This window comes from Glycine max, chromosome 5, assembly GCF_000004515.6.
Source record: "Glycine max cultivar Williams 82 chromosome 5, Glycine_max_v4.0, whole genome shotgun sequence".
In the NCBI taxonomy this organism is placed as follows: Eukaryota; Viridiplantae; Streptophyta; class Magnoliopsida; order Fabales; family Fabaceae; genus Glycine; species Glycine max.
The window spans coordinates 33,642,418-33,656,692 of NC_038241.2; the positions used below are offsets into that span (position 1 = coordinate 33,642,418).

Below are 14,275 nucleotides of genomic sequence, written 5' to 3' on the forward strand. Positions count from 1 at the left end.
TTCTCTAAATTTTTAAAACGTTCACTTTGATTTCTAATTTTTTTAAAAATTAAATTATTCCTCAAGTTTTTAAAAATATATTAATTTGATCCTCTAAATTATTTTAAATGATTCATTTTAGTCCTTAAGTTCTTAAAAATTTAAAAATCAAATTGAACTTTTAAAAATTTGAGATCAAATTGATTTATTTTTAAAAATTTGAGGATTAAATTAAATCTTTTAAAAATTTAGATATCATATTAAACTGTTTAAAATAATTTAGGAAGTAAATTGATAACTAATCTTATTTTCTACTAAGTCAGATTCTGTGTGTGGAGGAGCTTCCACCTTTCCTTACCTCCCCGGCTTATGCCAGATGTAATAACAGTAGCCGACTGTTTTCCTTAATGAATTTTCATCTGCTCTTTCATAAAATAAAATTCTTTGGTCCTTCAGAAAAGTCCCAAATAACAAGTTGGAACATTAGAAGATATAATATAAGTCAGTTTGGCTTATTGGTCGGAGAAGGATAAAAGAAGGGGAAAAAGTTAAAGAATTGAATTCTTTCAAATAATATTTAATTTGTAACAAAATTAACAAAATAATATTTGTTGATAAGAAAAAAATTCACACAAACAAGATATTGTATATACTTAGAATCTAATAGCTACATTCTACGATTTTATTGTATATACTTAGAATCTAATAGCTACATTCTACGATTTTATTACCTATACTTCTTTAGTTAATACTCCAATATTACAAATGATGCAACACAATAGACTTAATTTGATTGAGTCTTTTGTGGTGGTACTTCTTCTCCACAGTGAGAACTTCTCTGCCAAAACTTGAAGTTGAGATCTCTTCCTTCCAACATCTTCTCCACTTCTTCCATTGGAAGTCCTTTGGTTTCGGGCACGAAAATAATAACAAAGATAATGGCAGCTATGGTGATGAATATAAATATCATAAATGTCCATGAGGTCCCAATAGCTTGTGTCAATGATAGGAAGGACTGAGCAACAATAAGATTTGAGACCCAATTGGATGTGGATGCCATTCCTCCACATATTCCTCGATATCTTAGGGGATAAATCTCAGAGTTGACAACCCATGGCACAGTTCCCATCCCAGGTGAGAAGAATATGATGTAGAGTGCAAGCCCTACTATTGCAAGCCATCCAAATTTACTAGGACACCCCACGGTGTACCATAGTCTATCTTCTTCATGGCACTGATCTTTTGTGGTGTCATTGGAGATCAAACATGCCCCAGGTAAGAGCTGCACACAATTTGTACAAGTGTTACAACTCAATGATAAAGATTATAGCATTTTTTTTCGATAAATAAACAACTTAGATCCCAGAGTTGATCAATATAAGAGTTTAGTTCACGAATTTACCAAAATTTAAACTTAATCCTTCTCAATCAAAGGGATTAAAATGTGACAAAGAAAATGACTAATTTGGTACAAGTTTTTTAGTGTACAATTATTACACAGAAGTTAGAACTTATGACCTCATTTATATTGTTCAAACCTCTACCACTAGGTTGATACTATTGAGTGTAGTGAATACAAATTTTGTAATATTGGTGACTAACTTGTAATAAATAAACTCAAGAAACAAGTTGCAAGATAGAATACTTTCACGGTCTAATTAGCTTATTTGCGAATATAATAAGCAAATGCTTTAATATTACTTTTAGTTGATTATGTTTCATAATTATTTTATTTTGGTAAATTAAATTTTAAAAGTTTTATTCTAATTCTTTATATTTTTAAAATGTATTATTTTGATCTTTTTTTTAATATTTTGTTATAAATGTTAGTGTTTTATTAACTTCTATATTTTAAAAAATGACCAAAATAATACATTTCAAAAACATAAAAAATTAGAATGAAACATTTAAAGTTTAATGCATCAAAGCAAAATTATTGTAAAACATAATGAATCAAAAATAATATTAAACTTTTTAAAATAATTAAGTTTACATAGTGATCGTTGAAAACTCTCATTATCTTTCTTTTATTCTAAAAAATCAAATAACTAAAAAAGTTATCATCTTCTCCCATCTCTTCCCGATCTAAAAAGGTAAAAAATACAGCACCACACAGATTGAGCATTGTCAACACATAATCTTGTTGGAACCATTGAAAATTCTGGCCAAGTAAGGAGGTTGTGACAAAGATGGAAGTTGGGGCGGAACATTTTTTTGGGCCGACGACTAGAGGCAAAGCGATGAAAGGAAAATAAAGCCTTGTTCGTTGTGATTGAGAATAATTGGTGGATGAAATTATTATCTTTATTAAATAATTAAATTAAATGAAGAGAATAATACTAATAATAATATGAGAATGAAAGTTTTTATTGTTCCTGATTTTAAATCCATCTTTTCTTCATTTACTTAGTAATTTTTAATTTTTTAGATAAAAAAGATAGTGATAATTTTTTGTTGTCACTATGCTAACTTAATTTTTCTAAAATTCAAAATGCAAACAGACACAAAGTTTCTAATCAAAAATTAAAAAAATGACCCAAACGATACATTTTAAAAACATAAAAAATTAGAATGAAAATTTTAAAACATAATTTACCAAAGTAAAACAACTTTAAAACATAATCGATCAAAAGTGACATTAAACCATTTTAAAATTTAAATATTAATGTTTCTAACGAAAAATTAAAAAAATGACAAAAATAATACATTTTGAAAATATAAAATATTAAAATAAAATTTTTAAAATTTAATGTACCAAAACCAAACAACCGAAAAACAAAATGAATCAAAAAGTGTCATTAAGCCTAAACAAATTCATATGATAATAGGACAAGTTTACCTTATTGGCTCCAGAAGCACAGAAGCCACAATTTGGAGAAGCCTTCAGGCACTTCATGCAATCCCATCCACCAGGGTTCGCAGCTGAATGGTAATCCGGGCAAGTGTTATTGAAGTGAGAGGTTTCGAGTGCACTAACCATTGGGGAGTGAGTTGTACTCTGATGGAACACAACGGTTAGAACAACAAGGGAGAACACAACACCACACAAACTGAACAACACAAGCTTTTTCCTCCCTGTTCTGTCTATGAAGTATATACTCAAAATAGAACCAAATGCATTGAGACCAGATGTGACTAGTGACAGAAGAAGTGCTGTTCGGTTGGATGCAAAACCAGCTAACTGAACTATGGTAGGACTGTAGTACATCACAGTGTTGATCCCCACAAACTGTTGGAAAATTTGAAGGCCCATTCCTGCATACAAACCTCTTCTCACAGTTTTAGTTTTCAGCATTTTGACTATGCTGATGTTATCTGTGGCCTCTGCTTCCTTGATTTCTATTTCAACTGATTCCCTCAAAGTATTAATTTCTGCTTCAACTTCCTGGGGTGGATAAATCTTCCTTAGAATTTCTTTACCCTCTTCTTCTCTTCCCTGTTATTCAATAGAAACCCAAAAAAGAATGGCAAGAAATGATACAGCTATTGTATGGAAAAAAAATTTGACTACATACAAATATGAATTATGATAGATGATGGTACCTTTCGGAACAGCCAACGCGGTGATTCTGGCAGCATCATCATTAATACGATTTGTATCAGGGCTGGTACTACTGCTGCTCCTAACATCCATCTCCATGTTCCTGGTGCCTGAAATAATGATCATCAAACAATTAAGGTATGTAACACTAGTTTGGACCAATAACCTATTCTAGAAAATAATGTATTTAAAAAGTTGAAATAAGTGTAATCACCTCAAAAGAATATAGATACATACATTCGACATGTATCAAATGAGAGAACTGTTTTTTTAATATGAGTATGAGAGAAATAAAATAATTTAATGATGATGCATTGACATTTAATCACAAGTTATTATTGACATAAATTTTAAAGTAATTTTTATAAAAATCAACAAATTTATTATAAATAATAATTTGTGATTGGATGATATTTCATCGAGACTTTAGTTATCAACTTTCTTGATCTTCCCGCATTAGGTAAACATTAACTCCTATATATGATTTATAATTATTTTACATTGTGAGTGTATAGTTTTTTTTTTCTCAAATAGGTATTAATCATTAGTTCTTATAGTTAATGGTTAAAATCTTTTAATCATGACCATTCATTTATACATGTTATATGGCCCAAATTCTTTTTAATAGGTACATCTTTATACCTAAATACCTAAATGTGTGTGCATGCATGCATGCGAAGTTAAACATACTATATAGTCAACAAAAAAGTAGTGAAGAGATAATGCATAGTTTCTGACTTTTGTGAAGGCCAAGTTGATGAGGTAGGAGAGGAATTGTCCTCCAGTTATGAGAAAGCCATTGAGACTAACTAAAGCACCTCGAACTCTAGTTGGAGAAGCTTCAGAGATGTATAAGGGAGATGCCATTGAGGCCATTCCAACACCAAGGCCAACGAAAACTCGACCAACAATGAGAATAGATGGATTGGTAGCGGCAGCCATGACAGCAGAGCCAATAAAGAAGAGTGTGTCTGCAAGAAGAATAGCTTTTCTCCTTCCAAATCGATCGTTAATCCACCCACCAACTGCAGCTCCTACGATTGCTCCAGCAAGAGCCATACTCACTATGGCTTCCTGTATTATCAAGTATTCTCAAACATCATTTTTTTTATCCATTGCAACAGAAAAGAGGTATCAAGTTGTTTACAATTATACGCATTCTATTCAATTAATTAAGCTAAATTCAGCTGATAAACATCATTTTCTTTTAGGTTACTTTTTTGTGGTCCTAACAAAAGTAATTTAAAATTATTGAATCCAGTAACATTATATATCTCCTTATAATTATTTTTTTATTAATATCATGAAAACATAAAAAGTAGTTAACAATTTAGTAATTTAATAAATAGGAAGATTAGTAAAAAGATACTGTGCCACTTAATAATTGCACCTAATAGGTATATTAGGAAAATTAAAACAAGGTTTAATTTCTATGTACAGTAAGTGCTAAGATTTTAAGGTAATTCTTATAAAATATAATATATTTAGATAATTTATAATTGAATAATAATACAAAATCTCTTTAGACTCTCATGCATGAATTTATTTATTTTACAACAAAATAATTAGGTTTTTTTTGTTGTAAACAAATGATTTAAGTAATTGGTTAAAGATATTATAAAAGTCACAATATGATGCAATTTCCAAGTCTTCTATTACACTTCTTTTTGTTACAACACTAATTTGTATAATCATAACTTTTGAATTTTTTTTCTCCCAAAAGAATGATAAATTAACAAAAAAAAATTTTAGTTAAACAGTAATATCTTGTTTATATTCTAATTAATGATCATTAACTTCATAGTATTGGTGACTACATATTCTAATTAAAAGAAATATGTTAATGAAAGTAGATAAACTATTAACTCTAAATCATACTTATTCTCTTTCATTTTTTTTTGACAGAATAAACCTCATATTCTTTCTTTCTAAATGAGAGGTTGAATACAATTTGGTATAAAATAAAATAAATGCTATATATATAATAAAATAAAATCAACTTATTCTCTTACATAACTACCATAGTATTCCATAATATTAGAACATCACCCTATGTTTGACAGATAAAAAAAAAAATAAGAGAGGAAAGAAAACTTTAAAGTTTAAATTGGAAGAAAAAAATTTAACTTTTACTTATAAAAATCAATTTTTTTTATTTTATTTCATTTTCTCTTTTATAAAAAAAAAATTAAATATTATTATATGATTTTTTTTCTTTCAATTTTCTTTCCTTTTATTTTCAAACATTCCAAACAAACCCAAGAGTACATGATAGAGATCAAAATTGGTATGTTTATAGGGTGAAAAAAACGGTGCCGACTTTTGAACTGCGTGCCAGGACCACACCTTTGCTGCACCGACTTAATGTTTACAACATTAGCGTACAGCCTGACAGAGGCCTAAACTTCCAAAACTAATACCAGCCAACATGGAAAATATGAAAGCAACTGTGATTTGTTTCCATAAAAGGAAAATAAATTATATAGAAGTTTAAAATCATTTTCATATACACTTCTGAACCTTAAACCATACAATTTTTTTAATGAGAAATTATGCTCATAATATATATATATATATATATATATATATATATATATACACACACACACAAATTGTCGCTCCTTTTTCGATATATTTAAATTTTAACGTGTCGTTAATCGTTATAGTATATCTTTAAAATAAAATATCAAATGAAGAATACAAGCATTTGATTTTAAAAAAAAAATTCAAGAAGAAAAGGTTTTACTTTCAATATTACTTGGAATATTTTCTTAATCCATGTAAGTGTCATTTTTTGTTTCTGTGCGCATGAAAACAAAACCTCCTTTGTTATCCAATTAATTGTATGTGATTAGTTGAGACCTGAACACAGTATTCAAACATAATTATTTTTTATTTGATAGAAAACATGGTTATCACCAAGATGTGAAGAGTTTGCATAAAAACCAAATAATTATTTAAAAATGATTCTTTCAGTTTCGGAATGGACCCTATTTTGTACACAAGTAGAGTCATGTGGTCGTGGCCAAGGTAAGGGGCATAAGTATCAAGTTTCTTGTGAAAAAAAAAAGAAGAAGAATTGAACGATGGGTAGAGATTATTGGCTTCGTTTTAGCCTAAGACACAGCTTTGGAGATGAACAGTACCTGAAGCCAAGTCTTCCTATCCACTGCTTTGAAATCATCTCTGATATATAAAATAGCCCCAGATATGACTCCTACAAAAGATGCAAATCCAGAGGAAAACAGAGAGAGTGATACAGAGAAATGGGTGTTTTATAGGTGAATTAAAAGCAGAGGAAAACAGAGAGAGTAGTTAGAAGGTGATAGAGGCTATGAAACTTACCAGTGTCATAGCCAAAGAGAAGGCCACCAATTCCAGCAGAAAAAGCAAGGCGAAGAACGTAAGGATTTTTCCATGACAGAGACAAGCATTCTCTGAAAGCAGAGGCATCAACTTCTACTCCTCCTCCTTCCATGTTGTTGTCTTTCTTTTCTTGTTCTAATGTTGAAGAACACAATCAAGCTCAACTATGCTTGTTCTCTTTCTCTCTAAACACATAATATCATTAACATAAAGGTGAAGAGACTGCAGAGAAAGTTATGAAAATAGAAATTGGTGAAATTAGCGAATGAGTCATCGGAGAAGTCAAGATATGTGTGATGGAAGCGGCATTTATAGAGGAAATGGCTAGGATGACTATGGAATCATTGGCAAATATTGGATATTCAATTCTAATAACTTAAAAGGTGAATAAGTATTGGTCAAGAAAATAAAACTTAAAAGTTCTTATCAGAAAAATAAAAGTATTTAAAATATTTAATAAGAAAACGCTTATTCCACAGGCTGTATAAAAGTATTTAATCCTTCCTAATAAATAATTGGTTTGAATGAAAACTGAATTTTTATCTTTTATACAAAATCTCAAATTAGATGTAAATACATGATAATTAAAAATATTTTTTTTTCTGTGATTTATTATGACGTTAATGCAGATTATTTCTTAATTTTATTAATAACTAATTTTCTCTTATAAATTAACCACTTATAACAAGATCTTCTTTTCTAATCATATTTTTTATTTTTTTTTAATTCCCAACCCTTAAACTCTAAACTTCACTTAAGAATTTCAAGTTTAGTTTTGAACCAACTATAAAATGTTTTCAATTTTAAAAAATATTTTAAACCTATTTTCTAAAATATTCTTAACAATGCACTAACAAATCTAAAAGAAGCAACAAAAGGGAAATGAAAATTGAGTTAAAAAGAGAAAAAAACAAATTAGAATAATTTATGTGGAAATTACTAGAGATAAGTCAAAGTCCATCACTCCTATCTTATGCATTGTAATCTTGCCGGGCCGACGATTGGAGAAGACTCACGTAGACTACGGGGACCTAAGCTTGCACCGGGCATTGACAACACATATTTTCTTGAAAGGATTTTTTTAAAAATTCGTCGTATTACTAATTTTAGACCATTAAAAAAGTTAAATTCGGATTTATACAAACTCTACATTCCAAGAAAAGATATTTATCATTTAAAATAAAATAAAAAAGTATAAATTTAAATGCTATAAAATTCAATATTTTACATATATATATATATATATATATATATATATATATATATATATATATAGAGAGAGAGAGAGAGAGAGAGAGAGAGAGAGAGAGAGAGAGAGAGAGAGAGAGAGAGAGAGTTTATCGGAGCTCTTCAAATTTGTGATAGTACAACTCTTAAAACAAATATAATTTCTGGCTTGACAATTAAACTTCAAATATATTGCTCTTACAATACTTAAGATTGATCAAGGTACTGCTTTGGGTGCATCTTTTGGATTCGAGGCATTTTAAAAAAACTTGTTAAGTAATTTTTATATGTATAAACGATATTTATTCATATAATAATATATGATATTTGTTTGTAAATTTGAGTCATAATACTTATTTATTTCTCAAAGGACCTAATCTCCGATGGTCGACCAGAAAATTAAATATTCCTAGTACAAATTAAGAAAGAAAAAGTAAAAATCATAATTATATATTATTTTAAATATTTTTGTCTAATTTATTTGCTAAAAATATGAAATATCATAATAATAGATAAATTTATTGGTATAAAAAAATGAATGATTTGTAAGATCTAAGACATCAATTTTTAAGTGTTATATTAAAATTGAAAATGAAGAGTAGAGATGTAGAGTAAAGGAGTAACGTACTTAATTCCCCTCGATAACTAATTATCCAATTGTCAGCTTACTAATACACTTTTTTTTTCTTCCTATTTTCATTGTATCACTTTGCCGTATGATTGTATATTTCAAGTTATTTTAGGTATTCCTTAAGAAAACATGAGGGCATCTGTGGACAAGTCGTGACATGTTATCTTGACAATTTTAATCACTACTGAAGCTCTGGACCTTTTAGCTCTTCAAGAAATATGATATGGGTTTGCATCACTCATCAGCGACTAGATAGAGAAAAAAAGTATGATATTCTCCCAAAACAAAGACTACTGATTTATTGAAGCGTGGACGAAAGACAATAATAATATACTACTAATTGTGCATTTGATTAATGCTGACAAACTTAGGAGTTCAGATGGTTTGAAATGGCTAATATAGTATTGAGATTCGTAATGCAAGAATTTCAGAACTGGGCACCAGGTTGGAGTTCCTTCCTTGCGTAACATAAATATCTTTTGTTGAGATAATAGTTTCATTTATTTTTTATAAAATATTATAATCCTCCTTTTGTTGTTTTCTTTGTGAAGATAATCCCATTATTCTTAAACAAAAAATTCGACTACCATTTATTTATTTTAGTAGTCTTCTGCGCCAAAAGTGATCCCTCATAGAAAGGTAAGCCTAAAGATTATACATAATTACATGTATTAATCTTTCTTTTATATTGATTTGACTTTATTATAAAGTTTAATTATGGATTGACAGTTTAAAATAAGTTTAAACTATCTAATCATAAATCACAATTATATAACTTTTAAAATAATTGCCTAAAAATCAATAACATATTATAAATAATAAATTATTATTAGATAATAATATAATATTACTTTACGTATTCTATCAAAACATTTTTTCCTAATGGATTATCGACTATAGTCATAGAGTCATAGAAAGCACATTTCAACAACTCATCATGATCACATAGTTTTCATTTTTATTTTCATTTTATCAGTAATTATTCCTATAAGATTGGTTGGTTATGAGTTTTTGTTAAAATATTAATGAGATATTCAGATTTACAACTTTTTTTTCCTTTTATTTTAACTCTTAAACTCTTATTTTTAATCACCAAATCAATCTTATCATTTTCATTTGAAATGTTGTGATGCTTATTATATCAAATTTGTCGATTTATATTAAAATCTCTCCATAATTAATGGACTGTCACATTCAACAGTCAAATTCAGGAGTTTTAGGATATCAACAATTGTGAAAAATTACAAGTTACCAAATCTTCAAGGAAAATAGACAAAAGAGAGAAAATTGTATTTTTACTGTACTTGAAAGATATTGTTGACCATCCTTGTTTAGAAGACATATCGAGAGATCTTCTTAGATTAAGAGAGAAATATAGTAATCCTATGTTCAATAGAAGGGATATTTATTTGGACTGTCTTATAATTTTTCTATACTGAGATTATGAAAATTATCTACGTAAAAAAATATTAGTGTTATTTTCTACTCTCACATTTATTTCATGTCAATTCGGTATCTATTTTTAGTTCATATTAAAAAAATTGATCTGTTCTTTCTCAATGGTTTTAAGTATTTCTTATATTCAATTTAATGATATATTTTAGGCTTAAATATATTGAAGATCCATGAAATATATTTGAATTTCACAATTAATTCCTGAAATTTTTTTACTTCTCATTAGGATCCTTAAAACTTTAAAATTTTTGTAAGAAATTCATGTCGTTAGTCTCCATCCAAAATGTGATAATGTGTCAGCGATACAAGTATGAAATCACATCAGATGTCCAAATACATGAACTATTTCATCGACGTCCAACCGCGTGAACTCCATTGACATTGTCCCCCCCCCCCCCCCCTCTTCCCCCATACTGAGTTGGTTCTTTGCCCATCGCCCCTCCATTTTTTTTTTACTTTTTTTCTTTCTCCCTTTGCCACTATCCTCTTCACCTCACCAACTCTTATAGCTTCATCGTTACTATGCTCTTAGATCTTTAAAATATTTGTTTGGGTGAAAATAACATTTTTTTAACTACATCTATGAAGAGAGTCATTGCCTCTTCACATTTGCGGTTTGCTTTATCATTCTCTGGAAGGTGCTACGGTTGGGGGCAAAGGCTTCAGAGTGCGTGTGGTGACGACGAAACGATGTTGTGCTCACCTGATCTAGTTGTTCCGACACCACAATTCTCCTACTCTACCTTCCTATTGTCGATCTGGTTGTTTTGCAAAAGTCAAACCCTCAGGCAAAAATCCATTTTCAGAAAACTCCAATGTCTAGTAACATCTCACACGTGGGAAGAATCGATGCCGATGATGTTCAATCTTTTTCGTTAACGGGAATACGAGACGTAGAGCAAGAGACAGAATGAGACAATCTACCTTCGATGCGTTCACGTTTGTTATCATAAAGAGGAAAAACCTTACGGGATGTGGCACCTGACCATGAACGATGCCGATGTCACCGACAACAAAGAAGATGAAGAGAAGAGGACAACGGGAGAAAGTAAAAAAAAAATAAAAAATGGAGGGACAAAGAACCAGTCGAGAAAGGGGGAAGAGGTGGGGATGGAGGAGGAGAGGACAATCCCAATGAAGTCGTGAAAGGAGGGTGAGGTGAGGAAGTTAGGGAAGGTAGCTAGGTGGGTGGCGGAGGAGGAGGAGACAATGTAATTCACGTGGTTGGATGTTGACATTATAATTTATGTGTTTGAATGTTTGATGTAACTTTATACATGTATTGTTGACATGTCTAACTACCACACACATAATCACAATTTACAAATATATGGCACTCTAGCTATAATTATACAAATGGGCCAAAGAACTTTCGATCTATCTTGGAAAATTCTAATCTGGTGTGTTCTATATATTGCATGAAATTAATATTCAAACACAAATGCTCATTTGTGACTCAAAAGAACGTCCACGTTTATGCTTTGCTTTCAAAAGTAAGATTCTCCGCGATGACTACAATTTGGGTGAAAGGAATCCGACAAGGAAATGTATACCCGAAACTCAACCCCAAGAAAGAAATGAAGCATTTTGCTTACGATTTCCACGTGTAACACAGTTGACAGATTCGGTCAAAGAAAGAAAATTTCCCTTTTGATACCTGTCTCGTTCATATCTACATCCTATAGCAAATCATCATATTCCAATTTGTGTTTACTTTTATTTTATGAGCAAACAATATGAATGCCTGTAAAACCACAATAAAGTGAAATTGTCAATTAACTTCGCAAAAAATAATCTACTCGGCAAAGTAAATTAAACACGTGGATCTTAATTTTTTAGTGTGTGTTTGGTTGTGAGGAAATAAAAAAGAATAAGACATAAATTTTTAAAATTATGTATGGGTCTTCCATTTCTTTCTCTTTACTTTAATTTAAAAAAAATTCACAATTTTCTTCCATGCTTTTCTCTTCCATACATTTTAATTATTTTTCTTATAAGCAAATAGAAATATCATTTTAATGAAAATTGAACAATAGCCCGAGAAATGGACCAATCAAAAGTGACAGATACAAAAAAGCCCTCCACGTGATTTTTTTTTATCTTTATATTCTTTTTTTCTTTCTTTAAGTTTGAACTTGAATAATTCTTTTGCATGGAATCATGTTAAATAAACACTAGCTACTTACTATATATGAACACTGAAATCGTCAAATCAATAGTTTAGACAAACGATTTTGAAAAAATCGCATTTAAGGATAACTTAAGTGTCAATAGTAAAAGAAGATAATTCTTTTTTTTTTTTAATGGAGATTTCAAAACTTCAGTTAGTCTTCAGGAATGATTATATTGCTTGAGGGAAGAGGAAAACGTGTATGAATAATAAGCGAAAATTGATTAAATTAATGAAATTATTGAAATATTATTTTCTGACCTGTGTCTCATTTGCACTAATACGATAGTAGATCGAGTTGTTTGTTTAAAACTATATAATATATCCAATGCTTCATCCAAAATTCCTTAAAAAAAATGCCTTATCCAAACTAATGGCTTAAACATATCTGTATAAGTCAACAAAAGAGTCGCAATAGATAAGTTAGCTGACTAAAGCAGTGTGTATTAGAGTAAAATGTGTGTGTGTGTGTATATATATATATATATATATATATATATATATATATATATATATATATATATATATATATATATGAAAATGAAGTGAAGGAACTTATAAAGCGGAAGTTGCCGACTAGGAAAAAAAGATGAAATCACAAAAGTCCAACGTATGGAACACAATTTGATAAATCAAATATTTAAATGACAAATTACAACACTAACGTCATTCTTGGACTTTTTAGAATTTTTAGTTTAATAGTGGCTAGAGTCCAATTAGACACTCTCACAGCTCCCATTTTAGGTAAAGTTCAAATGCAAGAGCAAGCATGAGGAATTGTGGATCCTACCGAAGCAGAAATAAAGGAAAGGAAATCCTTTAGAAAAAGAAAAATTGGCTGGACATGTGTGTCGTGGAGCCATGTCTTTGAAGCCTAGTGTTTGTTTTGACTTGAGTTTATTGAATTAGCTATTACATTGGAAATTCAATTTCAAGGGGATTATCCCATAAAAAAAAGTTTATTTATGAGACATCAGGAGGAATTGACTTTCCCAGCATATATATGTTGTGAAGGTTAATGTACGTTTTAAGACATTATTTCCAATATAATTGACTGAAATTGTTATAATTATATTTAAATTTTTTTTGGTATGAGATAAAATGACACCAACATATCAGTTTTTCTTTCTATGAAAGATCATACAAATAAAAGATTAATTTCTGCGACTACACTTTTGATCAAAACAGTTTTACTAATTCTAATCATTTTTTTAACATTGCTCAAATTGAATCCTTTCTATTTTTCTATAAAAAAATATACTTACTAACTAAGTTTTTCTAACTTATTAATTTTCACTAACCTTAGATACTTGCCCCCTAGAAATGAATAAACTTTAGCTCCATCATTTACTATCTATATCATCAATCGCTAAAAAATACAAGTCCGAAAACACAATATGTGTTCCGACCACATCTTTATAACTCCAAATACTCGCTAAACGAGTCATGAAAGGTATAACAAATGTATCCTATCTCCACATTCGGTCTAGAACAGGATTAGAAGGATAAAAAAATGCTAATTCATATAGAGTCATTGTACCAACCCAATCAGCAACCAGAACTATGTGCATTATATGAATAGAAAGCAAACGGCTTGAATAATTTAATTCAACATTATGAACATGATATCAAGGTAAACCCATGAAAATACCCTTTATATCAACAAAAAATAGACATTATGTAACTTTATTGCACTTGAAGAATTTATATTATGGACTCTAGCCTTTCATTAGATTTTCTCATAAAATGGAACAATCTTATATAATAATTTTTTAGTCAGTATTGAAGTTAATTAATTTAATCTTTCATAAGACATTGTTAATCTTAAGTTAATTTTTTTAATTTTAATTTTGAAAACTTTTTCAGAAGGAATAACAATTTACATTTTAAAATAAGTTTTCCATAA

General features: G+C 29.4%; 1 protein-coding gene across 1 annotated transcript; it reads right to left on the reverse strand.

Moving 5' to 3' along the window:
• Positions 1-605: 605 nt before the first annotated feature.
• On the reverse strand, positions 606-7,219 carry LOC100818416 (probable inositol transporter 2). The gene is made up of 6 exons (XM_003524103.5): positions 6,866-7,219; positions 6,667-6,737; positions 4,259-4,594; positions 3,523-3,630; positions 2,819-3,415; positions 606-1,261 (listed from the first exon to the last, which is right to left on the reverse strand). Exons 1-6 carry the CDS (start codon positions 6,996-6,998, stop codon positions 764-766), a joined length of 1,743 nt encoding a protein of 580 aa, XP_003524151.1. The 5' UTR covers positions 6,999-7,219; the 3' UTR covers positions 606-763.
• Positions 7,220-14,275: the final 7,056 nt, after the last annotated feature.

Bases quoted from the DNA above. Each gene is read 5' to 3' on its own strand.
- LOC100818416 (XM_003524103.5), bottom strand. From the start codon at position 6,998: ATGGAAGGAGGAGGAGTAGAAGTTGATGCCTCTGCTTTCAGAGAATGC. The intron at 6,738-6,865 runs GTAAGTTTCATA...CATCTTTTGTAG, and splicing joins TCTCTTTGGCTATGACACTG to GAGTCATATCTGGGGCTATT. The intron at 1,262-2,818 runs GTAAACTTGTCC...AATTGTGTGCAG, and splicing joins GTGCTTCTGGAGCCAATAAG to CTCTTACCTGGGGCATGTTT.